The sequence below is a fragment of the Dermacentor variabilis genome, chromosome 2 (assembly GCF_050947875.1).
Source record: "Dermacentor variabilis isolate Ectoservices chromosome 2, ASM5094787v1, whole genome shotgun sequence".
In the NCBI taxonomy this organism is placed as follows: domain Eukaryota; kingdom Metazoa; phylum Arthropoda; class Arachnida; order Ixodida; family Ixodidae; genus Dermacentor; species Dermacentor variabilis.
The window spans coordinates 59595671-59611309 of record NC_134569.1 but is presented as its reverse complement, the minus strand read 5'-3'; the positions used below and the strand labels follow the sequence as shown (position 1 = coordinate 59611309).

Here is a 15639-nt window from a genome sequence, read left to right as displayed (position 1 = left end):
CACATCGAAAATGGATTTCACCGCTGTTTCTGCGCACGCGCGAGGAGCAGTAGCTGCGAGAGAGAAATGTGGGGACTTTTGGTGCTCAAGATTTCTCATCGTTTAGGTACTACGGGGAAGAAAACCGTTTGCTCCGTTTGTCCCTAGCCGAGCTTGCAGCACAGAATCGACAGGATACGTGGCAGGCAAGACGGAAAAAGCCGCGTCCGAGGCGAGTTTGTTTCTATTTTGTTGCGACGGTAGCATATTAAATTTTATAGTCGCAAGGGGATACGTTTGGAAGTGAGGTGTCTTCTCGGATGACTTTAGTGGCAAAGCATTACGTCGTGCCGATGCATTGTTCATTAGTGTCGTTGATCAAGGTCAGCATACCACACACTTCAGGGGAATCGCGGGAACGGAAACAGTTTATGAATTAACTGCCGTGCCGATGCATTAGTTCTTAATGTAACTGAGAATACAGCACACTTGGAGGTTCGTGGGAATGGAAATCTTGTACTCTGTATGTGTAAGTATAAAACTTGCGTCGTCATGCAATCTGAGCCGTAGATCGTTGCGAGAGCTGTATAGCCACACTGGCAAAACACTACGCCCTGCGGATGAATACGGAAGAAATGTATGCAAAAGAAAAGTGGTCGTCATGCAATTTCATAGCAGTAGACCTTTGTGAAAGCTGTGCAGTAACACTGATATTGGCTAGTTAATAATCCCGGCTGTTACAATGTCTAGCTCATATACGGGGCGCTCTATGTGGGCGAAACAAGGGCTCAGATCACTACAACTGCATGCGAAATAGCTCTGAATGCCTGCCAGTACACTTGTTCGGCGTCTCTGTGGTCAGCCAATGACAAACGCATTGCACGAAACAGTGAGACTTTGTTTAATCCGCAATGATTGTGTGGCGAACAGGAGAGCAAAAGGTGAAAACAATGTTTTCATACAAGGCAAGTTATCCATGTAGTGGAATTGCATTTATCGTTAGTGTAGTGTTGATGCACTTTCTGAAGTCCAACCTTTAATGCAACTTAGTTTTCATTGGTGCAAGTGCTTCTACTGGAAACATCCAAAATATGATTTAACAAATGAGGTTGCTGTCTTGTAGTTTTAGAAATTTTCCTCTGGTCTTAAGTCCTTTCTGAATCTGGAAAAGCTGGCTGATTGCACATTTCATCTCGAGATAGCTCGCACACTTTGTTGAGTGCAGATGAGCACACTTTGTTGAGTGCAGATGAGCACACTTTGTTGAGTGCAGATGAGCACTGCAAATTCAATCATTTTGATGAGGCACCGATCTAATGCCACTCACTCTTGCCACAGCACTTTTTCAACTTGTACTGTACTTGTTTCTTCCACCTTCCATTTGCAGCACCAGGGCTAAGGCACAACAGCAATAACATTTCTAGCAGAAAATTCTTGCTCCTTGGCATCTGAGCTCCCCATTCATTTGCTACTTTCTTCAAATTTTTCTTTTCATGTGATGCTCTTGCCTTCACACACTGTCAGGCTTCTCCTTCATGCGTTTCTTTAATACTCCTTCTGTCTGCTTCTTGCTCGACATACCGTGCATGCCTTCAGTCATGTCCAATTGATCGATGCAGTCTTGTCCTTTTCTCTCCCTCCTCCAGAATTTGCAACTTTCGACAACCTAGCATTATTTTGCTTCTTTTTGTGATAGTGCCTGGCTATCTGTTGCTGATGCCACACATTCACTTTGCAATGGTTTATTAGACCACATACATAAATTAATAGCTGTATAAAACCTTGACCCTCCAGCACTTCCACAAAATTCATGCAGAAGTGGAAACAAAGATTACACTTAATTCTTCACCACACATTACTATGTCTGCATCAAAGCTTGATATTACCAACATGTGTGCAGTGTCGTTGCCCGTGCTTCCTGGACAGGAAAGCCAGTTGCTCCAGTTCACAAGGCTAGAACAACTGCGAAGTGATTGAGTTATCTGCTTGTGCTGCATTTTGTTGCCACAAGCTGTACAAGGTCTTGGCATGTGCTGCAGATAACCGCATCTTTTTGCTTGCTGCATTCCTCTGTGATGCATTGAACGTGTCTGCTTCCATTTACCCTGCTATTTTTAAAGCGAAGCTGTATATGGCTAGGTTCTGACCACGACCAATAGTGCATACATCGACAGGGTGTGTAGAAAAAAGTTGCGTCGACAAAATTGAATCCACAGTAGCCTGCTGTGCGCCAGCAGTGCTCAGTGGCTCTGGAGTGGATGGCAGAATAATAAAACGTCATTGTGTACCCACCAATGTCTGTGCCTCGTTTTCTTGTGAAGTCGACATCGCTCTAGCGACGTTATCAGCAGTTTTACTTTGGTCCTGCTATGGCCAGGAAGCGTCTAGTCCATACTGAAGAAGAACGATGTGCATGTTAAGAGCACCGGTGTGAGCAACAGCGTGAAGGCAACGGGCAGCTGCTATAGCCAGACCCGTCTTGTCTGCAGATCCGTAATGTCGGATAGCTGCTCTGTGACTGATGAAAAACAGCGTGCCCGTGAGGATCACCTTTGCAAACAGAAGCGGGAGTGGGCACGAAAGCATCGGCGACCTATTGCAGTATATCACAGTGACCACAAAGCAATGGTTACCATGGTGACAAAGTAAATAGAATATCAAAGATAACGAAGTTGTGTGTATGTTTCTTTATTTAATCAATATAGCAATTAACCATATATAACTCAATATACTTGTCAACAAGTACAGCTTCAGCTGGTCTTCCATCTTCACATAGTGGAAGGGCTCTGAATTGTATTTTTTTTATCATCATCATCGTCATCAAACTTGTGCATTTTCTTTTTGTAATGCTACAGCCTGTTTCGTGCCATCACTGTTTTCTCTGCTTTCGCCTATTCTGCAGCAGTTGCTGCGATTGTCTCTTGCCTAGGTGTTGGTCCGCATGACATGCCAGAGATGCCATAGACAGTTTAATCACAGGGTGTTCAATGTAAGAGAAGGTCAAAATTACTGGTGTTTTTCATTTTTTAAGCTGGCTTTTTTGAACTTTTGTGTGATAAAACTCGCTTTGTTGATAAACAAGTGATTATCTTTGACAAGTTGTTTCCACTGACAACATTTTTTTATGCGTCGAAAGTTCACACATTTGCCAACAAGGTGCACACACGACTCAAAGAACTTTGAAACTTTATAGGTCTTGCTTCATGCTTTGTCACTTGGTTTGACATTTTATTCCCATTTTTGATCTCATTAACCTGGCTGCTGTGCGGGAATACCGAACTTGCTACTTAGTACTCAGCACGAAACAATGCTTTAAGACCACTGTGTTGTCCACTTGCCTCACCATGCCACTGTGTGGTTTTGATCAGAATTTTCCATCATAAGTACACTGTTACAAAATTGCACATGACAAGTATGTTACCCTATATGCAAGCAATGCACTGTTTAAAGCCGAGCTAAATACTTCACCAAAAGAACTGGTTTCACCTCCAGTCCACTCTCTTTAGTCTGTTGTCTAAACATCCTGCCAAATACTGTCATTGCTGTTGTGTCCTGCCACAAATGTTCATTGTCAGTAAACCTTAATTGTTCTGTATGCTAGTGCAAGTAATATGCCTGAAAATGTACTATGGTGGTGTCCTGTCCTCTTAAAGATGATGACCAATTTTCCTGGAAACCATAGTAGCCAGAAGAATGGCATTTAAAATGTGCATCACCAAGGTCCTGCAGAAGAGCAGAGCTCAGTGTTCGAGCCTTGACATCACTCCATAGAATACCTGCATATCATTTGTGCTCAATTAACCTTGCTGCAAGACTTTTTCCATGGGCAAGGCCTAGAATGTTGGTCAATTTTTGATGCTCTGACCTAGTTTGATGCGATTTTCTGTGACATTTTTCTCTATTCCTTTCTTGATTATTTTGGATAGTGGCCTTCTTAGGAGCTATAGCTTCATTAGATGTTTCCTAGGAAGGAAAATCTTGGATGCCTTTATACCACACTAGTGCGCATCATCTGTATGGAAACAAAGTGCTGCATGAGCAGGTCTGTCTGCGGCAGCTGCTGTGAATTGCGCCCACGCATCACCCATGTGCTGCTCTCGTGGTCTTCCAATTAGCAACGCAGTCGCGCCACACTTCGCTTTGTTTGTGAAGTGCCACACGAGACAGATTGTCCATGCTAGCCAATATATTGCAAAATGGAAACATGTATAGAGCTGCACTCAAATTTCGCATTAGGCAGTTGGCGAAATATATTGTAAAAATAACAATTATATAAATACCATGCAATGAAACCAATCAATATGTACTGAACCAAACTTGTCACCTAATCGCACTGCAGGGAACCCCTGATCATTCTAAGTTACACCAAAGGCTTGTCATATTTAAATAGTCTCTTGTGCACGCAGTGCATGAATGGGATATCATTGAAAAATATGTGAATGCCCTAAGGGAGTGTAATTAGGACTGGCACTTTTTTCACTTTAACTGTCAGTTCCCTATATGTTGCTTCGCTATAGGGAGGTTATGCTCTAATAGAAACAGTTGGAAGACGGTTCTGTGCACCATTGTCACTTCCATCTATATTTTGTTTTGCACTGTGCATTCGTTTCAGACCCATCAACTAGCCCAAATTAATTTACATATCTCATAAAAGCAAGTGCACTGCAGTTGGAGCTTTGGAAATAGGCCTGTGTTTAAAACAGATTCGAGTGGTCGGCACATGAAGTGGGCTCATTCATGTGAGTACCCATGTCAGTGCTGTATTGTCTTTTTTTGAAGAGGATTGATCGATTGTTCCTGCTTTAGATAAAAGTCTAGTGATCTAGAGAGCATAGTTTAAAAGGCTGATGAAAAAGGGAACACTTTTGGATTTTGCATGCTAACTACTATCTTGTCAGCTGCTACAGTTTTTGTAAATATTCAGTAAATATATTTGGTGCATCTCTTTTCCTCTGTAACACTTTCATGGAGGTTGCGGACGCTTCCAGACGCAAGACTGATTTATGCAGCAGGCACTCAAGGCGAGAATGCTTTGGCTACATTGCCATCTGCGTCCACAGTTATCCTGGCACAACCGCCATGGTATGTTGGCCACAGAAACGTCACGTGGGTTGACAATATGTGTAGGCTGCTGTGAACACAGTTGGCAGGTGGGCTTTGCTTGCCTTGTGTGGTTTAGATTCCAGCTTATGATCTTGAAAATCTCGCCTTGTGCTTCTACTGAAGCATTACAAGCAATGGTGTCTGTCCTTTGGCATCATTATCTAAAACTTTTCACCTGTGTTGCCATCTGTTTACAGCAATGTTTCTCTAACTTATCTTATGTTCAAGTGCCATTGTACGTTCATTCTGGTTCACACATTTGACCCATCCTGTCATGTCTCGGCACAAAATGTTACGGAACCTGTATCTGTGAAAATATAGGGTTTTCACACCATTTTCTCCTCTAACACAGGATACTGATGATGTTTAGAGCATCAGCAAATGTCGATAGCGTCTTGTTTCTGCGGAGAAATCGGCAAGGAAATGCTCTGTCCTGACAGACGCGTGTACCGTGATGGGGCCGATAACACCTGTGTGAATCAGGCCTTCGTGAGGAACATAGTTGTCACTTTACCTTTAGACCACTCTGGCTATGTCAAGAATTGCTGGATAAAACACACTTCTCTCTTTCAGAAAGAGATAATTGAAATGTTTTGGAGGTTGTCCTAATTTCCTGCCTCTGGCTTAAGCATGTGTGCAAGATGCAAGCATTAGGTCCGTAGAATTGACTGCACCATTTGAAGGTGCACCACTGTAAATGTTTGGTTTGCCTGCAAGACTGAAACATGCTTTGTTAAGAGTCTTATGGCTTTGGTAAATATTACGTCTCAATGTCCAGAAATACATCTCAAGATGTTGAACTTTAAAGGGGTACTTACATGATATTGTCGCAGGAAGAAAGCAGGCCCACGAGTGTAATCTATATTTACAACTGATGTTAATGGCGTTCAGGCAAGTGCCAGACTTCGTCTTCATCTAGTCTAATCCAACTTCTTCCTTCCCTTCACCGTAACGTCACCCTCCCAGCGGGGTAGCTCCGTCCCAGTGCAAGTTATAGAGCATCACTTAATGGGGGGACATAGGGCTTCAGCCTGGCGACGTGAACAACATCGCTGGTGACGTTGGAAGGCACTGAAGGCTGGCCGACTGGGGCGATCTCGTATGTCACGTTGGAAAGTTGGCGTAAGATCTGGTACGGACCAGAATAACGGCAAAGTAGTTTTTCCGACAAGCCGACGCGACGTGAAGGCGTCCAGAGAAGGACAAGGGAACCAGGTGAAAAATGAGTCTCGGTGCCGAAGGTCGTAGCGTCGCTTTTGAGAAGCTTGCGAGACAGTGAGGCGATATTGGGCTACTTCTCGGGCCTGGGCGGCTAAGTCAGTAGCATTGCGAGCGTAACCAGTGCTGGGTGATTGTACTGCGGAAGGTAGCAATATATCAAAGGGCAAGGTGGGGTCGCGGCCATACAACAGGTACAATGGTGAAAATCCGGCAGTGTCGTGATGGGACGAGTTGTATGCAAAAGTGATGTATGGTAAAGCGACGTCCCAGTCGCAGTGATCGTCGGAAACGTACATGGCCAGCATTTCAGTTAGCTTGCGGTTGAGTCGCTTGGTGAGGCCGTTCGTTTGAGGGTGGTATGCGGTAGCACTCTGATGTTCTGTAGAACAGGAGCGGAGCAGATCGTTGACGACCTTCAATAGAAAGTAGCAGCCGCGATCCGTCAGCAACTGGTGAGGGGCGCCGTGGTGCAGGATGACGTCGTTTAGTAAGAAGTCGGCGACATCTGTAGCGCAGCTGGTTGGTAGCACTCGTGCGATGGCATATCTCGTGGCATAATCGTTGCTACAGCAATCCATTTGTTTCCTTTGATGGAAATTGGAAAGGGGCCAAGGAGGTCTAGGCCCACCCAGTAGAAGGGCTCTGTAGGGATATCAATTGGTTGCAGCAAACCAGCGGGAGGCATAGCAGGCGTCTTTCGGTGCTGACACAGGTCGCAAGAAGCGACATAACGGCGCACAGAGCAATAAATGCCGGGCCAGAAGGAGCGTCGTGAAGTTGCTGGAGCAAGGCGAGTCGAAGGTGCTTGGGAACGACTAGGAGGAGCTCCGGGCCGTCTGGACGAACGCTGCGACGGTATAAAGTTCCATCGCGCAAGGTGAACATACGGAGGGACGGCTCATTGGGCGAGGAGCTTAGGCGTTCCATAAGTGTTCGAAGAACAGGATCTTTCCGCTGCTCGTTGCCAATATGGAGGAAGCCGGAGAGGGATAGTACACTGATGTCAGAGTCTGCATCAGTATCGTCCGGTTGATTTGCCATTGTGGCGGCTGGTAGATGACGTCCGCTGCGAAGTTCCGTGATTGTACCCAGCACCTCCACCAAAATGTTGCAGGAAGAAAGCAGGCCCACAAGTGTAAAATAATGTATGTTTACAACTGATGTTAATGGCATTCAGGCAACTGCCAGACTTCGTCTTCGTCTAGTCTAATCCAACTTCTTCCTTCCCTTCACCGTAACAATATTTTTGACTATTCATTTCTTGCGTTAAATCAAGGTCCTAGACTTCTAAACTCTAGAAAAAATTGTGACAAGCTTCAGAGCGCAGTTAGTAATTTACTAACTTTTCTACAGCCAATTTCAGTGTCGTTTCTTTTTATAAAGTGGAACCTCGATACGATTCTGCTTAATACATTTTTCGAAATGTTGTTTTTTTTCTTTTCCCGAAAATCCGATTTGGTTGGATAATATGTTGGATGATATGATTTTCCTATGAGACACTTTATTTTCCAGTTCCTGTGAAGATCGTATCAACGAGGTTCTACTGTATTTCAGTTTTTAATTTATTTCTCATTAACCCTTTATTGACATTTGTTGCCTACAGGCAACATACCAGAAGTATGTTTGTCTTGCCTAGTTTCATTGTTCAGTACCAAGATTCTGGCTAGGTGTCTTTGACCAACACTGAATGAGAGGCAGCAACTGTCATTTGTTAGTTTAGAGCAGGAATACTCGACGAGGAAGAAGTTTGGCATGTGACTCACTGTCTTCTAAAAGTAAGGTCAGAGGATACAGGCCGATGCAAGATGTCCAACTGCGGTGGTGTCACACATCTGAAGTAAAGCAAAAGAAATGTACACCTATGCTTCATATGTGATGAGAGCTGTCTATACAAATTGAAAACAAAGCCTCAGGTGGCTTGGGGTGAAGCCCACTTCCAGATTCCTGCCTGGGGCTATTGTATTAAATAATTACCCCTTCATATCAGTAAAATCATAAAACTTCCCACATATTTATTCATGAGGTGGAAATGTGCACATCAGCTGCTGTGAAATATAACCTCACCGAGCATTCGACCTCACTCAACCTCAAATTTGTCCATGAGGTTGCCATTGCCATAGCTAAAAAATTTTAACAGCCAACCAATGTTGCATCACTTTGGGAGGTTGAGATCAGCTTAGGTTGACTTCATTATGTCAGCCGTGTGAACCTTGTGAGGTTGGCCATGTTTGCATGGAAGTCTAATTCTATGGCCGCCTGTAGAATCCTGGGGTGCTATAACATAAAATGATTCGAAACTTTTCTATTCCAATTCTGCAATCAGCCCACCACGATTGGTCAAAACTTTTTCAGGCCACTCCAAACTTCACCCGTCTGTCACGCGACGTCACGAAAACCGTGATGGCTCTCCATCTGATATACATGTACACACTGATAATGAATGATTAAACCACACAAAAGAAAAATAATTATTCCTGATTCAACGCCTTTTCACCATTAGCCCTCTGCTATTGGTTCAATGTTATTTGGCAACACCCACCTCGCCTGTCTGTCACGCGACCTCACAAAACAGCAAAAATTCACTGCATCAAAGTGACGTGTCCGCGAAAAAAAAATGCATTAATATGCCGAACAAAACTGAAAATTTTTCTGAATAGCCAGAGACTGCCCCGTTCTGAAAGGAATAGAATATGGCTGCCCGCCGATCACTCAGGCCCTCGCTACTCGCACCTGCCGGTCAGCATGTATTTATTTGCACATGATAAACCTTTTTGCATGAGTAAAACGTTATCGAGCCCTTGCGGCATGTATACAGCATCACTCTGCCAACTCTTCCTTGCTGAGGATCCGTTTTAGCGGCATACTTATCCTTCTGTTGCAAGCCGCCGCAATTTTCGACCAGCCACCGCAAGCTAAGTAAGGTGAAGCGGAGCAATCGGAGAAGCCAGCACCACCCTCTTCATGCGGTTATCTATTTTCACTGTGCTGGCTCAGCCCCATCGAAACCCTCTCCACTAGACCGTACTCCTCGCCTCTTGTCAGCCAATTAGATAAGAAAAACCGCTGAGTGTAGGCAATGTTATTGGTTTTGAAAGTGAACAAAGGTGACCTCCTATAAACGAGGAGAGTGTTTGATTGGGTTGTTCAGACCACGCTGCAGGTCACCGCCCAATGCTTGCACCGGTGGTTACGTAAATTTGATGTCAGGAGATTGGAATCAAAACAGTTTGAAATCATTTTATGTTATAGCGCCCCTGAATGTGCTTTACTTTAGGTGCGTTCGATTCGCCTGCACCGCCTGAACGAGTTCACGACGTGTTGCACCCAGCCATTTGTTCCAGTGGCGCCCGCTGAACCACTCCGTTCGTTTCAAAAGGTGCAGGGCTGGTTCATGATTTTGCTGCACCTACTCCGCTGTCGGTGCCGACTTGGTACAGGCATACAGGTGCGACGCAGCAGTGCAGCAGAAAATCCAGCACATGGGCGCAAGCGCCATTAAAAGCCCGCTTACGCACGTCTGATGTGGGTCATTCCACGCCAAATCAACCAGCGTTTTTTCGACCATCACAGATATAGCTGAAAAAATTTCCACATGTTTGTTAGAGTTCAAAACTCATCCTCCATGTTTATTTTTCCTTGCAAAAATTGTGTAGAGTTTTGACGACACTTTGTTTTTCCTGCCAAGCTGAGCTAGACGGCATCAATCAACATTTTTTCTCAAAGACACACTGTGTGATCCACTCCTTCAAATTGCGTTTGTGGCAACCCAAAGATGCGATGTGACTGCAAAAATTGCAAATGTTATAAATATTCGAATACTTCGATTGGTTCTGGCCCTAGCAAAAGCGTGTAAAATTGCACAGTTTGAGTTTTTTTCTCGGAACGTAGAAAAACCTGGAAGCCAAACATAGAATATATGCCGGTAGCCCAGTTAACATAGTACAGCTAAAAAATATTTAAAGTATTGAAGCTTTAGCCGTTCGCATGAGAAAAAATATTAAAGTTTCATTTTTTTGCAAGAAGCTCCATATTCAAGGTAAAAAAAGGGGCCTTGGTGGTCGGTCTAAAAATATATGCATTACATCATTAGATAGCCCTCCGTGTCTACTATGCATATGGGAAGTTATAAAAAGGTATTATTTTTTAAACGCAAGAAATTATTTTTTTTAATTATCAGTATGTGGATCACCTAAACAGCGTACATATATGAAGCGTAGCCGTCCTGCAAAGACATATTGGCAACAAAGTGAGCCCAAGGAACTATTCAGGAAGGGGCTTGTGGCTTTTTTATTGTATGCAAACCAAGACAGGCGATTTCCAACGCCGTATCCCTGACTTTTTTTTTGCATGGCTACGAAAATTTTATGTCAACCGCGTTTGAATACATTAGCCTGAACATAGCCCGTATCACTTTTATGGCCGAGCAGGTGCCGGCTGTCGAACAGCTTTAACAGTTCTTGTCTTCGACGCAGACGTGAATGCAACTTTTAGTTGAGAAAGTGACGTCGGCTGAAAATAATGTAAAGACCTGGTTCCGTTAATGCGCATAGCATTCGCAAACCTGGACGACAGTTCGACCTCCCGCTTAGATATTGCACTCTCCGGCACCCAAATTGGTTTTATATGTAAAAGGCTTTCACGTGCCCACTTGTACAGCTCAAACGGTGTCAAAATCTGCCTTGAGAAAGGCCTTTGTAGGCTTGCCTTGGCAGCCAACCGTTTCAGGGTGCCACCCACCCCATCACAGGCACTTTTTCCGTGTGATGTAGCAAAAGAATGCCATGTAGCATCCAAACTAAAATCTTCCTTGTGGTAGCACAGGTTTGGAAAATTCTTTCTGTTCTTATACTGGGAAGCAGCCCCATCCGAAAAGTAGTGCACATGTTCTACCAGCGGCATGTCTACTTTAAGTTGTTCCATCAGCACCTGCTGAAATGTCGAAACAGCGGCAGTCGTATGGTGGAGGCAGTCGGATATCACTACGTACGATTGCACATGTGGTTCATCAGAAGAGTCCGTCGAGCGAGAGTAGACTACAATCGGGTGCACTGTTGCTTGAGAGTTGTCCCAGTATATTGACTGTGGGGCGCTCTGAATGAGAAAGCTGTAGTTTTCAGAGAAATCCATTATAACTATGGCTTCTGCAGGCGTGAGAGCGGTCTTCAAATTGCGTAGGTGCCGAGCTTTGTGCTTGCTGACAAAGTGATGCGATTTTAAGTCGCTTATCATCTCAAGGAGACGGTCTACGAAGTCATTATGGGTAAACAACATTGTTTCCAATCGGCACCGCACTCCACTAGCCCACTGACGGACAGAAATACTTGCTGCCAAATCCCGGTTCAGTGCAGGAGAGCTCAATATCAGCGATTTGAGCGACGAATCTCCTGGGCAATTGCTGCATATACCGGTCATACAGCATTCATTCGTTATCTCACACACAGTCATCTGAAGGAGCGAATCGATTGTTTGTAAAATGCCCAAGGACTGCAGCATCAATTTTACATTTTGGTGGTAAATGCAAACACAAACGGAGTGCGTTCCCGGAGCACCGGCAAGTAAACAGTGGCGTGGCCTCAGGTAGGCGAACTTAGAAAAGCCGCACTTCAGCTCTGTGTGACTTTTCTTCCATTCCTCGTGCGCTTCCTTAAGATTCATTAGCAGCAATCTTTTTTGCTTGCCTTGGACGACGTCTTTCTTGCCTGGAAGACAGACGGATGAATGTTCATCCTCATAGAACTTTATTATGCTCCTTAGTGTTCTGTCGTCTAGCGGTCAACTTAACTTTGATGTAGGAGAGCCCAAAATTCCTCCCTGTTGCCTAATTTTCATAGCAATGCGAACTTGACTTTCGGATGCACCAAAGTACTCAGCAACTTTTTTTCGGGACCATGAACGAGGCGCCAATGCCAGAAGAGAAATTTTTTTCGACCGTTTTTTTTTCTCGTACGAATCGATCTCTCACGTCTTCAAGAAGCTTTTTATAGTCTTCCGCAAGTGCGGTGGTTGGTGCCATTTCATAGGCTACGCTTTGCACTTGAGCATCTTTACTGTCATCATTGGGCAAGGAGCCGCCTGCAACATCCGCTTCTTCCTCATGGCGCTTCCGTTTTCTGCTCGAGGTCCTTCCAGTGCCATCTCGTGATGCAGCACAGCTTGTTGAGGTGGATGCATTCCCTTCAAATGTAGACTCGCATATTGTTTCACAATCTGCCAAGCACTTATTGGCTGCGTCTAACATCGCCCGCATTTGGAAACACCTGACTTTACATTGCGGACAGAGTCTTTCACCAGGAACCAGCCCCAAGAGAGACACTGCTGTAGCGAGGCCCAGAGATATGACCCACGTACCCCGACGGTTTGACCCATGGTCGGAGAAAGGGTCCGAGCACATCTTTGACGCACATAGTGTCGTGAACTTCTTAATATAGACGGAATAATGGTGTGCACATACTGTTTCTAAACTGTCCTTGTCGCTTTTCGCACGCAATACCAGAAGACTAAGTTCACGTTCATCTAGGCTGTCAGTTCTAATGAGGCAGGTCTTTTTCACTTGTGTCGTCTTATGACAGTCTTTGGGTCCCAGTGAGCAGGGCAAAAGGTGTTCATCTGAAAATAGAAAATACATTCACCGATTTGAGGGCTAGATTTTATTTATAATGTGTTGCGTGAATGATGCGAGTGCTCTTTCTGCGTTTAACTTATACTTATTTGTAAATTTCAATTTATGAATGTATGAAACATACCTTGCAAATTTGCAGGATTCTCTGGGGAAATTAAGCGGTCGTGAAGTTCCATGTGCAATTGGAGGATGCTTTACCTGGCACACACCAAGCACAAGCCGCATTGCACTGAAGCGTGCGTCTCTTCGCAATGAAATGCAGATGATCACACCGTCTGCCTTTCAGACGATGCTAGCTTTGTCGTCTGGATCCCAGGCCAGCAAGCCTGGGCCGCGGAGCACCGGAACCAGTGCTCTATCTATATTGACTCTCGCGTCGGAAAAAAGCCGTTGCTGACACGAAAATTCAAAAAATCATTTCTTGCGTTTAAAAAATAATACCTTTTTATAACTTCCCACATGCATAGTAGACACGTAGGGCTATCTAATGATGTAATGCATATATTTTTAGACCGACCACCAAGGCCCCTTTTTTTACCTTGAATATGGAGCTTCTTGCAAAAAAATGAAACTTTAAAATTTTTTCTCATGCGAACGGCTAAAGCTTCGATACTTTAAATATTTTTTACCTGTACTATGTTAACTGAGCTACTGGCATATATTCTATGTTTGACTTCCAGGTTTTTCTACGTTCCGAGAAAAAAACTCAAACTGTGCAATTTTATACGCTTTTGCTAGGGCCAGAACCAATCGAAGTATTCGAATATTTATAACATTTGCAATTTTTGCAGTCGCATCGCATCTTTGGGTTGCCACAAACGCAATTTGAAGGAGTGGATCACACAGTGTGTCTTTGAGAAAAAATGTTGATTGATGCAGTCTAGCTCAGCTTGGCCGGAAAAACAAAGTGTCGTCAAAATTCTACACAATTTTTGCAAGGAAAAATAAACATGGAGGATGTGTTTTGAACTCTAACGAACATGTGGAAATTTTTCCAGCTATATCTGTGATGGTCGAAAAAACGCTGGTTGATTTGGCGTGGAATGACCCATGTGTCTACAAGTGTGGTTTGTAGTTAGGCCCACAAGCTGATACTTGTAGTTCACGATCTTTCAAATGTACGCACTCTGTGCACATTAATCGGGCATAACATAACACCTGCACCGCATCTGCACCTTGCCATTCGTTTCGAGTGTTGCGCTGTGCCTGCACCGCAGAAACAAGCTGCACAATTTCTGAACTTCTTGTGAACCTCCGTTAACTGGTTCACAGTTGTGCAGATGAATTGAACAGACCTTTTAAGTGCTTCCACATGAAGTTCTTATTTGCCCTTACGTTGCTTGGTGGCCTGATGGCTGCTTTGATTCAATTGATTCAAATGTTAGATTGAACATTGAAAAAAATTCAAGGATATGAATGCTCATGAAGGCCAAAATTCAGTGACATACAAATGCATTAATTCTGCACATAAACAAAATATTGTCAAATTTCCTTCTTCCTAGCTGCATTCAGTTAAGCATGCTACTAAGTTGGAATTGCTGGAAAAGTGTAAAAAAAAAGGCAATTCTCTTTTATAGTGTAGACTGATAACTGGCCTTACGGCCAGAATTGACGTGCTTACCTTGAGGAGGATGCTTTAGTTCAGTGCCAACTCTAATCTCTTTATTCAAATACATGTAAAATGCAGAAATGCTTTTGAGACAACTACTCGAATAATTTCAATGAAATTTGTTGCATTTGAGAGAAAAAGTTAAATTTTAGTCATTCTAGGCTGCATAATCTTGATTTAGGACCTTCAATATTTAGGAAAAATTGCTTCGAGTCAGTAAGCTTAAAAGATATAAGCACAAAGTTTACAATGTCATAGCTTTTGTATCAAGTTGGAAACTTCATATGGAAGTCCTTTTAATTTCACAATTTTCAAAATTTCCTGCCACAAAACATTGCCCCCTAAAACAGTGGCTACATTTCAGCGTTTTTTTTTTTAAACAGAACCAACCTCATCGAATTCTGTTGCTGGCTTCAGAGAAAAACTATTTCTCTTTTCCCATGTATTCAGATAGGAGCTCCCGAGATAAAACTGCCTCCAAGTCAGGTAAACCATTGTATTCAAGGACATAAGGAGGAGGAGGAGAAGAAAAAACATTTATTACAGAAAAGAAAGGAAAAGCAGGTGTCTTTCTGCTTGTGTGGGAGGCGCCCTTAGTCCAGGACTCCTGCGGCTCTTGCTGTCTCCCGGGCTCGCCACACCTGGTGTAACAAGAATTGTGTTCTCATCTGAATTACTGGAGTATACTTTTTCCTTTGTCATAGGTGGAAAAGTAATCAGCAACGTTCTCACACCTATACTGTCCTTATTGGTATGTAGTGTGACTAAATTCTGCTTCTGCATTAGTTGTGTTGATAGCATGCTTGTTCCAAATTCTTATTTGTTCCTTTTGCTAATTTTCATTTTGTTCACAGAACTTTCCAAAAGGGGAACGTATCCAATAAAATAAAGCACTAATTTACTTTCATGCTGAAGATTCACAACTCTTACAAATTGATGTGGTTTCTACCTGGTGATCTTCACTGCACTAAAGAGTTATGAGCTAGGTACTAGGGTATCCCAGCAACATCATGAGCAAGCAACACCATCTTCTCTCATCTCTTAGAGAAAAAGAAAATTCCTTATAACTTTACTTCACTCTGCAAAATGCTTAAATCATAAAAATATC

At 43.5% G+C, this 15639-nt stretch overlaps 1 protein-coding gene and 1 long non-coding RNA gene across 13 annotated transcripts in view; one reads left to right on the top strand and one right to left on the bottom strand.

The window, feature by feature from the left end:
• Nucleotides 1-3: 3 nt before the first annotated feature.
• LOC142571941 (uncharacterized) lies at nt 4-15438 on the top strand. Its single transcript, XR_012825981.1, has 3 exons — nt 4-508; nt 4592-4718; nt 14982-15438. It is a non-coding gene; the product is annotated as an uncharacterized LOC142571941 (long non-coding RNA).
• Nucleotides 14797-15639, bottom strand: part of LOC142571939 (uncharacterized) — a 17771-nt gene continuing 16928 nt past the window's right edge. For 10 of the 12 annotated variants that reach the window (XR_012825974.1, XR_012825977.1, XR_012825975.1 and 7 more), the window contains one exon: nt 15045-15172. Coding sequence is in view for 4 of the 12 variants with exons in the window: in XM_075680676.1 (XP_075536791.1) it covers nt 15125-15172 (48 nt within the window). In the remaining 8 variants the exon portion in view is untranslated. Of the gene's footprint in view, nt 15173-15639 lie in introns of all 12 variants that reach the window. The other 2 variants (XM_075680674.1, XM_075680675.1) reach the window with 1 other exon arrangement.